General features: G+C 36.7%; 1 protein-coding gene across 1 annotated transcript in view; it reads right to left on the bottom strand.

Annotated features, from left to right (window-relative positions):
* Positions 1-1,216: 1,216 nt before the first annotated feature.
* The window catches only part of ACSL6 (acyl-CoA synthetase long chain family member 6), a 62,708-nt gene continuing 50,417 nt past the window's right edge, over positions 1,217-13,507 (bottom strand). Inside the window, exons 19-21 of the mRNA XM_008067673.2 lie at positions 13,383-13,484; positions 12,443-12,514; positions 1,217-4,890 (exon numbers count right to left, since the gene is read on the bottom strand). Coding sequence (XP_008065864.1) covers positions 4,753-4,890; positions 12,443-12,514; positions 13,383-13,484 — 312 coding nt within the window. The 3' untranslated portion in view covers positions 1,217-4,752. The remainder of the gene's footprint in view (positions 4,891-12,442; positions 12,515-13,382; positions 13,485-13,507) is intronic.

Here is a 13,507-nt window from a genome sequence, read left to right as displayed (position 1 = left end):
GTTTTCTTATGGAGTAAACCACTGAGCAACTTTCTTTGTGGTGCTGTCCATGGCTTATAGGAATACACTGAAAATCTGTTTCCTTTTGTTTAGATGACAAGAATGTAATAACCCACAGTGATAAAGGAAATACACCTTCAGGTATTGCAGTCTTAATACTATGCAACATACAGAAAAGAGCCAAGAGTATTTTCTTTCAATAGACATTTATTTAGCATCCACTACAGCCCAGACCTGCATGGTGACTAAAATCTCAAACAACTCAGTCTAAGTGGGATAGGTTAAAGGGACCATCAACCAATCAGCCATGTGGGAAGCTTCTCAGAGAAAAGGATGCTGGAAGCTGAGTTTTATGAGCTAGATGGTAGGAGTTAGACAGGAAGATTAAAAGGTGAATTCTAGGAGATAGAGCCTGTATGTGCAAAGTCATGGAGGCATAGGAAATAGTGATACTTTTAAGGCACTACAAAAAGTAATTGGTGAGATTGGAGCCAAGGTTCCATGGGGGAGGGACTAGAAGAGATGCTAGCCCTTGTATACTAAACCAGGGAGTCTGAACTTTATCCTGGAAACTATGGGAAGTCACTGAAGGAATATTAAGTAGTAAAGTAGTATGACCAGATTTTCAATTTGGGAAGATTGACCTGACTGAGATGTAAATGGTGAAATTTGAGGAAACTGGGATAGAAACATGAAGACTAGCTGAGAAAGCACTGTAATATTCTAGACAAGAGATAAGTGTGGCCCAAATGACACTAATATCTGTGAGAATAGAGGGGAGTAGATGACAGCAAAAGCAAAACCTTCATATCTTAAACATGGCAGATTGCATCTTTTCAAGACATTGTACCCATTTATCTGTATATGAATAAAAGACATTGTGGAAATTCTGTTTTAAGGACCATCATGATGGAATATTTGAATAAAGTTATTTGTTCCTTTAAAAGTATAAAAATGATTTAATTAAATACAGGACACATTTGATAATAGCAGAAGTTCTAAAAGAGGCCAGGACAAAGGAGCACCTCTGGATTCACTGCCAATTCTTGGAGTTTGGGGAAGTTTACAGAGGATGTAGAGGATATAGTGTGCTGATCGGTAATATAGTTTGATACTATGTTTACCATAAGCACTAACTATGATTGATGATTACCAAATATATTAACATGAGGGGATTGTGCTATATAAACGTATATAAAATAGTAATTATAAGCAATTTTGAGAAATGAAAAATCTTTATTTTTTTACAAAAGTTTTCATAAATGCATTTTATATTTGATATGCATGCTATTTTAACAAAGCAACTGAAAATATAATTACAGTGAGGATTCTTTTATGCATATTTAAAAAGTAATATTTAATCTCCTAAATTTTTAAAAATTTAAAGTAGAATAAACAATTCTTCAAAAAATATTCATTTTTTTCCCCATGCAATTGTTGCAATGACTTACCAAGGAAAATTAAAATAATCAGTTAAATAAATGTTTAAAAGCCACTGTCACCTCATGAAACTCTTTCCATTTGGGACCAAGTTTAGAAATGCCTGTATCCAAGTATATATCTATTGCTTCTGTGTTACAACCATTAATGTGCTCTAACTAAAGAGTTTCTCCTTTGGGGTTTTGTCCCCACTTGAAAGCTAGCTCAGTTCTTATTGCAGTTAATTGTAATTTTACAGGAAGGACTATGTAGCATACTTGAGAGAAAATTCAGACTAGTAGGATCCTTTTTTCATGTAAATGCTTCCTTAAAATTAAAGCCAGCAAGAAAATACAGCCAACTTATAGTTTACTAGCTTTATACATGATTATTCATTCTTTTTTCCTGAGATATTAAGCAAGTTTGTAAGCAGTCTGTTTTCATGCAAAAATATATTTTCCCATTCTTTACATTCATTTTATAGTCTTTTGTATTTTAATAATGATATCACATTTGTGCTTTATACATTTGAAAAATAAAGAATAATTCATTGTCTTTACTGTAGAAAAAGGTTATTGGTTCTCTGATGGGTAATAACAATCAAATTAAGTGCTGATTTCAAGTTGCTAAGTCATTACCTGATTATGAAAATTCCAATGAAAAGTTCTATTTTTTCTCATACTTATAGTTTTAACTAAATTTAGAATGAAAGCATGACTTGCTTATATGAGGGAGACAAGGTATGTTTAATCCTTGGATGTCTGAGTTTGTGAGTCTCTAATACATGGAGCTAGGCCAGAGCCTCCTCTCCTATCTAGAGGGAAAGTCTCAAGTATGAAGACATCTTTTTATGGCAAAAGGAAAAAAAAAAGATTTGGTGTATATTCAATTTTATAATATGCACAACAGGATTAGTTAGATAGCATTACCAACACATTTGAATGAGAAACAGGTAAAAAAAAGTCAAACATTTAAGAACATATTTATGCTTAAAGAATTGATTTTCTGTTATGTCTCTAGGCTTAAATAGGATCCAATGCCCAATATGAATGTGACCAAAGTAAGTACATAGCCTTTTTGTATATTTTTTTAATGAGAAACACAAATTTTTTTCTCCCCCACAAAGTTGGGAAATCTGAAGCAAGAAGAATTTTTCCAATAATACATATTGTTTCACTTCTCATTTATTACAAAATTAAGTGGAGTTAAACAGAGAAATAAATAAATGTACATGTGATATATTTAGGGTCCACCATTTACTTCTCTCAGTAGTTCTGCACTAACCCATTTATTGGCCAAACGTGATAATTTCCACACAGATCTGGAAGTTTAGGAGAAACAAGATATTTTAAGGGGTTAAAAAAAAGAAATCTTAAGTTGTCCATAATCAATCATATTTAGCTATTATGAAGTATAAGTAAAATCAAAAGAAATTTTAAATTATTTGCTTATGTTACATTGTTCAAAGTCCTTTTGAGATTAAACCCAACAAGGAAATCTTAGTTGAGTGGAAGGACAATGGGAGAAGTTTCTTTTTTGTTGAAATATAAAACAACTTTCCCTTAAAATAGTATGGATATCCAATTCAGGTAATAATTTTTACTTTTAATTAGCCAAATATATTAAATATTAAAAAGACTAATGCTATACATATGTAGCCTTTGACATTTTAAGTGTTTGCTTCTTCAGAAATGCCTTTAAAAATAAATGTGCACAGAGCTAGCTCATTTACTAAGTGAAACAGTGGGTCTTCAGAGAGAATACACCCAAGGAATATTGAAAAGACTGGATAAATACATCAAATGAATCTGTGGTCCACTTTTGACAAGACTAAAATATAAGTATATAATAGCTGATGCAGATTTATCCAATAAGCATATGTGATTTTGTGCAGTTTTTAACTGACAGCATTTATTTATAAACCGCTTAGGCTTCTTCCAAGGGAAGAGAGCTTCTGGGCTGTGAACACTGAGCATATATTTTTAAATTATATGAGTTGTTCATATGCTTTCAGAATCCTGTCTCTATAAAAGAAAAATACTTCCCTAAGGACCATGCCTTTTTTTTCAGATGCACAGTCTATTGCCTGGAACTTAGTTGCTGCCCGTGATATCTGGGCCTTAATTATATAAAATAGCTGACATCCTAGTACAGGTGTGTTTACATACATAATGCAAGAAAGGAGGTTTTTGTGGTTAAACTTAGATGCATTTAAAGATTTTAGGAATGGAATTATGTCATTAGGAGATATTTCTCTTTGATGGACTTGCAAAGTTTTCTCAATTATGTTGTCGAAAAACTCTTTACTGTGGAAATAACGTCCCCTCCTCCCCACTGTCTTGCCTAGATAGTCTTGCTGAAAGCAAGTGAAATTGTTCAGAATTACAGCTATATTGAGTTTCCCAGGCATGGCATGGACATATTGAGACTGGAAGACCGGAAGACCCCAGCAATGAATTAATTGCTGTCCATCCTGAGAAATAACTCTGGGTTTCTTCTCCCAAGTCTACCCCAAGGATCCATTCATTGTAGAGTCAACAGATGTAGAGTCAACAGACACCTTTTAGAATTCATTATGAAAAGGCGTTCATGAATACATGTGTACTATCTGTGAATGGTTTTACATTACATTTTTTCTAGATAATACCTGAATGTTTTAATGAGCTTAATAAATGAAAAAATGTATTGAAATATGTTTGTAAGTTATTATATAAATATAACATTTGTGTTAAGAATATCTGAATTTGTATTTTTCATGAATAAAAGTAAAAATCAGAGAGACAACTGTTTTACATATGGCAATATGGATCATCATGTTTAAAGAATCTGAAGTTATATAGAATGTGAGTTATTGTGTTTTGTTTTAGCATGATTCTGTATACTTAGCTCTAATTTTTAAAATCTGATTTGTGATTTTGACAGTTATTGAATGAGGGAGTTCACATTGCCTAGATATTTACTGTATCTGATTACTATTCCACAAATAATTAAGTACAATATGTCAGTTATGTTTTTGCTTTATGTTTAATAGGATTTTTGTGAACATTGAGAATATATTACTTTTAGTGGTATACACAGTTCTTGAGAAAACGTCTTGATTTTTACATTGCCATTTGCAATATTTTTAGCAGCCCGCTACAATACCATTTTAATAAAAATAAAGTGTACTCGGTGGTGATAGAGAAAATATTGTTAAAGACCTCTTGGGACAGGAAAGAGCCATAAAATCAGATGCTTATTCATTTTCAGCGTGTCATTTTGAGTCATTACTTTCAAGAATAACTATAATATTGCTACACAGTCCATTATACTGAGAAGAACTTTCCTTGAGCTTCACATGGAGGTTGAGTAAAGCTCTTCTATTTGTTTTTTGAAGTACTCTCTCAGCTCAGGTCTCTTAGCCTTTAGTGTTGGTGTCAGCAAGCCATTTTGAACAGAGAACATGTCAGAATGGATGTGAATGGCTTTAACCTAAAAACCAAATGCAGAATACATCTTTAACAGGAATAGAACACAGCATTTATAGTATACATGGTAAAAGTAAACAGGCATATGGGAATAAATGTTTTGATATACAAACACTATACTAAGTCAAAATTATGTTTTAATAACATTTCAGCCCATTTGACATATCTAAAAGCCACCTTTTTTCCTTCCTGCTCATTCGTGTAGCTGGTCAACAGAAATGGATTAGTTGCTTATTCTATACCAGGCACTGAGGATACCAAGAGGAATCATGAATGCCCCTGCCCTTGGGGAGTGCACATTCACATCCAGTAGATCAGAAAGACAATGAATGCATATGCAAGCGTTAGTACAATACACACAGGATGAAGGGCACTTAGCTCAGTTATAGTAGAGGAGAGGAAGGACCAGTCAGGGAAGACTTCTCAAAGTAGGTGAAAATGAGTTAAAGAATGAATAATAGATAACCAGAGGTAGGTGAGTTATACTGCCTCTGCCAGGCAACCCCAAGAACATATTCATGGAGGTGAGAAATGGCCGTGTGAAAAGGGAAATCCAAGTGATTTCTTGTCGTTGTTACATAAAATAGGGGGAAAGGGGTGTGAGGGATGAAGCTGCCATACTGGTAGATGGGCCAGTTTATGGAGGAGTTCAAACTTTATTCTGAAGACAACAGGAAGGTCCTGAACATTTTTAGATAGGGCAAAGACATGGCAGAGTACACATTTTAGAAAGATCTCTACAAGAGAAAAGGGAAGATGGTTTTTGAGAAAGTTAAGATTGGAAGCAAGGCAACTCGTCTGGCCAATTCATGGGAATGAAGATCAAGGTCTACATTCAGGGCAGCAACAGAGACACAGAGACAAGTAAGCAGTTCTAAGAACAATTCAGATATAAATCTGAAAGATACAGGAAAGAGACAGGTAGCCTTGAGGACTCCCAGGTTTCTGGTTTGGATGGCTGCTAAGAAAGAGTGGTGCCATTTAAAGGAGGAATATAAAGTCCGGGAGGACATGATGAGTCTAAGTTAAAAGAAACGTTCTGCCATAGAATTTTAACCAGATCTATCCAGAAGATGACATGAAAGGATCAGGCTTAGAGTTTATATTGCTTATTTCCATAAGACAGATACCAAGACTCCTCTTACAAAGTCTCTTTGCAAGGCTGAATAGGGACTAGACAGGAGAGAAACTGACCTAGGACTGGGAAGGCTTCCATAGCAGAAAAGGCCACATCAGTTCTCTAAGAATGTTAAAATCTGGGCTTGGGATGAATTCTGGAGTGACACTGTCTCCAATATATTATATCCTGACTAAGTGGGACCAAACTCAATAATTCTGTTGAGATAACATACCCATATCATTAAATAATGAACAGAGTTAGGAATTGCTGTAATATATACTTTTTAAAAATTAATTCAAAATATGTGTTAAATATACATATGCATTCATTTGTTGTTTTGTGTAATTGATATTTATTGAGCAACTATTATTCGTCAAGTTTTGTGTTAGGCTCAGAAATACAAAGAACAACAAGATACAGTTCCTGCCCACATGGATCTTACAGTCTAATGAGAGATGCTGCAGTATGCAAATATTACTGTGGAGATAAGCACAGAGAGGGCCTTCTGTGGCAGGCAGAGTCAGTTGTTTCCCCAGTACCCACTCCCCACTTCTTTCATGCTAATAGAACCTTGACTTGATTTGGGGCCAAAACAGTTCCTGTTCCCTGATTTCCTAGCCTCCCTTGCAGCTAGAGGAGAGCCATGGGATCTATTTGTGACTAGTGAAAAGGGGAAGTTTCTGCTTTCCTAATAAAAGAATCAGGCATGGCTATCTTCACCCATTTTCCCTTCTTTCTTTCTTAAATGTGGACAATGTTCAAAGCTGTAGCAGTCACCTTATGGCCATGAGGTGATAAGCCAACATACTAAGAATGAGAGTGAAAAGACAGGAAGAGTCTAGGTCTTTGAGGACCTGTACCTACCTTGGACCATCTATCTTTTAACTTATGTGCTGGGGAAGGGACCCCAATTTGATGAATTTAAGACACTGTGGGTCAGGTTTTTCTGTTAGAGCTGAAAGCGTTAATGATATACCACCTGACCCACCTTGGATAGGAGTCATTGAAAAGGAATGCCTGAGTTGAATTTTGGAGGATATCTAGGCTTTAGTCAGATAAAGATACCAAGGAAGAGAGAGAGTGGCTGCTGTGTGGCCTGAGGAGAAGACGGTGCTCTAGGTAGAGGCAACATGTGCCAAAGCATACCTGGGACAATGCAGATATAGGTTGAAACATATAGCACAAATGAAGAAGAAGAAAGAGAAGGGGCTGGAAAGAAAGACTGGCCAATTGGTTTGGAAAAGTGGCAAAGAAAGAAAGATAAGAAAGGCTCCAAGTTTCTGTTTGAGTAAATACTAAGATGTCAAAACACTGGAGGAGGCAGGAGGAGTTTTTGGAAGAGCATGCATTCGTGTTAAGTTTAAAATGCTGGAGATACCAGTGGTCTTTAAACATTGTCTATTTTAGTTTGGAGAAAAAGAGCTACAGCCTGGGCTTAAGACAGAGAAGGAGTGTCTTGAGCAACAGAAAGGAACCAGAGTATGGGTTCCAAAAGCCAGGTGAAGAAGAGTGAGAGGTCACTATGTCAGATGCTGCTTTCATATGAGAACTGTTCATAACAGGAAACAGGAAACAATCCAGAAATAACTTATTTAAAAAATCACTGTATATAGGTAGTAGTTGCAAAAATTCAGTATGTTAATGATTATTTTCAAAATCTCTGATGCTAACAGTTGAGTGTCCTGGCAGGTGAGTATTATTTGAAATGACAAATAATTTTTGCTCAGAAAATTCTTAATAACCTTCATTAGATTTGTCAGGCTAAAGATCTCAATAAACAAAGAAGACCCCTAAAATTGCTATACTTTCAACTTTAAAAACGCTTTTAAGAAAATTTCTAACAAATTCTGGCTTTTTTATCCATATTTGTAATTTTTAAATGTAGAAGTTTGCAAGTGAGCACAGCATTAATAAATCAGATTCACTTTTGTCTCTAAGAAATTTGTCCAAATAAAGGATCCACTTTTACCTTAGGGTAGTTTATTTTCATAACAAGAATGACATTTTAAGAGATTTATGTATGTTGGGATTGGGGAGAAACTAAGCTAAAAATATAGTTAGCATCATAAGTAGCTGCTTGAACTTTACTTCACATATTGAAAGGAAGGATTTCTACTTGGATACCCAATTTAAATCACTGGAAATCTTAGGCTCTTGGCTAAGGATGGTTATCATCAAGTATTTCCAAAGTAATTAAGGTTCCTGTAAAAAGTGCTTTGTTTGAAAATTCTCTCAGTATGCTTGACATTCAAAGAAGCAAGGATTTGGTAAGGAATAGAGCTGCTATTCTTTGTACCTTATGGAATATAGTTTTTTTTGACTTGTTGTTATCAAACATAAATCATCCTAGGAGACCCAATATTTGCTGGAAGCAGGTCCCAGGGGAGAAGTTTTCAAACCATAGTGCACTGAGAACTAGGAGGTCTGCAGAAGTCACTACTGGGGGTGATGTGAAGGTGGGGTTTAAATAGGTAAGGGTGGCAAGGAGACAGGGAAGGGTGGTGTGAGGAGGTAGGTGAAGGAGGAAGGAGGTGAGGTGCCTAGGGTAAAGGGGTTATGTGGAGAAACTCTGGTTCAGGCCCCAAGACCATCCAGGGTAGCATTACTCTTGTTTTTGTGCATGCTCAACTTTTTTTTTTTTTTTAATGTCATCTAAGTTCTACTTAAACAAGTTTGGAAATTACCGTTTGATAATAAAAGCAAGTAGGTTGAAGAAAACATTAACACAATCTAAATCAACTTTAATCCTAGATACAGGGATTTGATGTAGTAATAACTCATATTTACTCTCAAAACGAAAAACTCAAAAATTGACTCAAAAATTGCTAATAATATCCTTAACTTTTCCAAAAAAGTTCTCTTCTGATAGAAACAATATTACATAAAGACTTTTGGAAAGTACAAACCATTTACCCACCTCCTTTTGTTAATGAATTTTAAAATCGAATTTTAAGAAGAGATACAAATGCAAGGATATAATTTCTACAGTGTTCTTGAAGCCTGGGTTTCAGCATGTTTGCGTTCCTAACAGCATGTGGAGAACATTGTGTAATTGGAATAAGAATCTATGTTAGCACAAGAACTTAGGTTGAACACCTTTGAAAATCCAGCAGTGATAAGCAGAAGCTACAAAATAATACAGCATAGGGAGGATGAATTTCATAGGGAGAGCAACATAATGCTACTTAGATGGTTAAACAGGAATATAAAAGGAAATGTTATGATTTTAAGAAGAAAAACTGCACCAACAGGTAGATTTTCTTTTTCTTTTTGAGTTGGAGTCTCACTCCCTCCCCCAGGCTGGAGTGCAGTGGCATACTCATGGCCACCCCAGGTTCGACCTGCTGGGCTCTGGTGATCCTTCCGCCTCAGCCTTCCGAGTAGCCGAACTACAGGCATGCCACCACGCCTGGCTAATTTTTTATTTTATTGTAGAGATGAGGTCTCGCCAAGTTGCCTGGGCTGGTCTTGAACCCAGGGGCTCAGGCAATCTACTCGCCTCGGCCTCCCAAAGTGCTGGGATTACAGGCTGAGCCACCAAGCCCAGCCTGTAGACTTTTAATATCTGTCAAACCATCTACTTGCAATAAACCTAAGTGGCTGAATGGGGCACCTGTAGTTCTATGTGGCTATCTACAAAATAGTGGTGCTTGAGAAGAGACTATATTAGTAGATACTGCCTTGCAGAAGGTCAAGCAATATGGCACCTGCATTCAACTCAGCTTTCAGTCCCTTAGTGAGCAGGTCTGAGTGGTACTGTTGCAAGACTGCCAGTCCCTGCTCTAGTCTGACTTATAGCCTTGGGTCTAGTTAAATCCTTCTATAAAAATACCTATATAACCTGCTGGAATGACTTAAAAATCTAGTCAGTAAGTGGAAAAAAAATGAGTGGAACCAGATATGTAACTGACACTGACCTAATTGTGGGTCGCAAACCTACAGTTATTTTCAAAAGTTAATCAATGATAAGACACATTTTCATTTTCTATCATGATTATATATTTTCTTATAAAAACCAAACTGTCCAATTGTGAACTTGTAAAAAAGGTATGAGAATCCCTATTCTCCCTTTATGCTAAACAACCCATGAAACTTTGTTTCCAATTTTTAATTAGTAAAGACTTTACTGGTTAGGTCAGTATTCATTTCAATGACAGGAAATACAGTAAAACATTTTTAGTGATGGCTTAACTAGTCAAGATTTGAAAAATCCATCAAGTGTCAAAATTTACTGTATTGCTTATGCAAATTAACAAGGCATATAAATGTCAAGAAAATGGTTAAATCATGGTTAAGTATACTCAAATACTTCCCAGTCATCCACATATTTTAATTATTGATACAATTATTCTAAATGTTTCTTATTTACTCATTAAAATATATCTTCCAAAGAACTCCATAAATTATTAACAGTTGACCTAGTTCTAGGAATTGCATCTTTTTTAAAAATAATTCGAAATTTAATTCAAATCAACCCGGCCCAGTAAGTCTGAAGTTCTAAAGTTTTTGTTGGATGACTTAAACTTTGGACTTGAATATCTATGTGTCTCTGTGTGTGTGTAATTAGAGTTCAGCCTTAATTGACCGTTCATTTGTCAGCAAGAGGGAAAAGAATAAGCCAAAAATGGATTATGGAATAACTGAAGTAATTTATATTGAGCTTTGAATCACAACTGGGAGCACATCCTACTCAGGTATGAGGCCTAGTTTTTGCTTTCCTGTGGTCAGCTGAGGGCACACACTGGTTGTGGTGGGGAGAATGCTACAAACTAACAAAGAAGAGAATGAGAACACAGAAAAGCAAGAGGGGACAGCCTTGGCAGTTAAACTAAAGATCTCTGAGATGCCACATGACTTCCCTGTATTTGAGGTTGCCATGGTGAGGGCAGATTATTAGAGCAGAAACTCTGTTAAAGGCATGTGGAAAGTCAAGAATACGTCTCCCCTCAGTAAAAGCTCTAACCAGAGCAATGTTTAACAATGGAAACTGAACCAAAGGTCTCTTAAGTAGACTTTGAGAGTTGGCATTCCCCCCCCCCACCCCGCCCAAGGGACAGGCCACACATCCCAACACCAGCAGGGGGCGCGCACGTCTAGTGAATGTGCCAGGATGTCCTTAGGAACTAAGCGTCTTAGGCGAGCCTGCCCCCAGTCAGCTTACAGCCAGCCTTTCAAATCACCACACAGATCCACACCATTCATTTGTAGTTCGGGTCTACAGGATCACATAGGATCCAATCACACAATTTCCCCATTAAGGAAGGGCAATGAAGTCAGTTCTAGCATATTTGGAAATCTAACTATTATGCCAAAATTGACTGTTTATTCAAAAAGAGTATTGTACCTTGCCCGAGTGCCTCAGATTTTATAATTTTTTTTAAAAAAAATAAAGACTCATTTATCCAGGTCTTAGTTGCACCAAAACATACGTAAAAAAGAGGATAAAGCAGTATTTCTCAAACTAGATTAATGTAAAGATCTATCTCAAAAGAAAAACAATATTCTTAGACCCCAAAACTATGTTTAGATTTTCTGTTTGAAACTTGAAAAACAAAAATATTAATCTGTGGAAATGGTTTTTAATTGCAAATTAAAGCATTGTATAAGTTTTATATTTAAAACTGATTTTAAAATGATGTTAGGTTATCATCAAATGAACAGATAAAATTTAAAGTTTCTCATAAACCTTGCAGACTCCTGACATATTTTGAGAAACAGAATGTATGGAAAACAATTATTTTAATGAATTTTTACTTTGGGAAAAACAACTATTGTAACTAGAAGGGAAATTTAAAAATCAGCATATTAACATTTTGCTATTTGAATAATTTTTCTCTTTGAATTTTTGACTAAAGAGAATGTATAGTAGGATCAAGTATGCTCATGAACTCTGTTACAAAAAGAACCCAACCTTCCAAAGACAAAAAGTCTTTGAGGACTGCTGTGTCCTCTCTCAACACATTTTGCTTCCTTATCTTTATGGAGGGTATTCTGAGCTGAGACAGATCATGGGCCAGAGGAACCCAATCTTTCGGACACCCTCCTAACAAGGGAGCTTGCCCATTGCAGCTAAGAAGACAATCCCCATAAAAATAAAAATAAGACAGGACTGTGGCCTTCAGTATTGCAGGCAACTTGGGAAACAGATCATGTACACATGATCCACTAGTGACAACTAGGGTAATATTTCAGTCTTATGAACATTTGTGATTATAAGGACAATAAACACAATCTCACTTGACACATGACCTATTTTAGTTCAGGAGGCTGTGGCAGAGACAGCATGAAACCAGCCTTCGGGGGTCTGTTGATGCACAGTCTGCCAGTGGGCCATACCGTGAAGGGTAAGGAATCTAGGTCAGGGTCACCGTGGGTTAATTTAATTTTCATCACTGCCTAAAGGGCTGTAAATGAGTATGGGGAAGGTGGCAGTTACCTGTTCAAAAGAATGGAGTCCACTTTCTTTTCCTAACCTCACCATGTCTTCCAAAATGGCTTTCTTCAGATCCTGAATTGAATCATATGAGTAAAATTACAAAGATCACATTTCAAAACGGAGGTAGAGGAAACAACACATTTTGAGTAAAGTGCTACTGGTGATTGGGCCGATATGTGCTCCCCCACCTTCTCCCACCCCCAACTGAGGCTGACACTCCTTGGCAGCATGCCAGTCACTACTTCACATCAGTTAAGGAGTCTGAAAATGGCCAAAGGAGTGACCATGAAAAGGCTAAGGGACACTCCTGTTTTTTTTAAGCAGCCCTTCTGTCAGCCTGGTTAGTCCTGCTACTCCGGATAAGCTCAGAGCCCAGTGGGAGAGGTAGGGCCTATGACTCAAGTGGCTGATGCTGAGTTGGAGCACAGAGACCTCCTATACAGAGTCCTACCTGTGCCATTAGAAAGTTTCAGGAAGGCATAAATTGTTAATGCTCAAAGCAGGAAGAATTGTGTTACTTTTTTAATTCTATGACTCTCTCTCTAAGCCCAGTAGCCACCTCACATTTGGAGGGAGTGTGGCAGGTGAGTCAGAAAGCCTAAACTCACATCTGTCTCTGCTATTAATTAACCAGCTGTGTGACCTTGGGCAAGTCACCTCCCTCCCTGGACTCCCTCTAAGCTACAAAACAACAGAGCTGGATTAGGCTTCTGTGATGTCTCTTGGCTCTAAAAATCAAGTTTGCCAATCTTTCTAAGTTCTTCAACAACAGTGAAAGACAAATCTCTGGTATAGGATTCCTACCCTATATAAAGTGAATTCTCTATGAAGTTTGAAATTCCTTATGAGTTCAAATACCACTGGACAGCTTTTCTGTCCTCGTTATGTGGCATCATAAAACACTCAGCAACCCTTCAGGAAACAGCCCCAAGATACTGACCTTATTTGTGCAGAGCTCTGCATATATCCCTTCAATTCCTCGCTTCTGGGCCCAGGAGGGCATGGCTTCAGGGTCAGGCACAACAATGCCCACCAAAAAGGCCTGCAGCGCCCACCAAAGGAAAA

This window comes from Carlito syrichta, unplaced genomic scaffold (genome assembly GCF_000164805.1).
Source record: "Carlito syrichta isolate Samal-C Ts95f unplaced genomic scaffold, Tarsius_syrichta-2.0.1 Scaffold309733, whole genome shotgun sequence".
NCBI lineage: Eukaryota > Metazoa > Chordata > Mammalia > Primates > Tarsiidae > Carlito > Carlito syrichta.
This window is presented reverse-complemented; position numbering and strand designations above follow the sequence as displayed.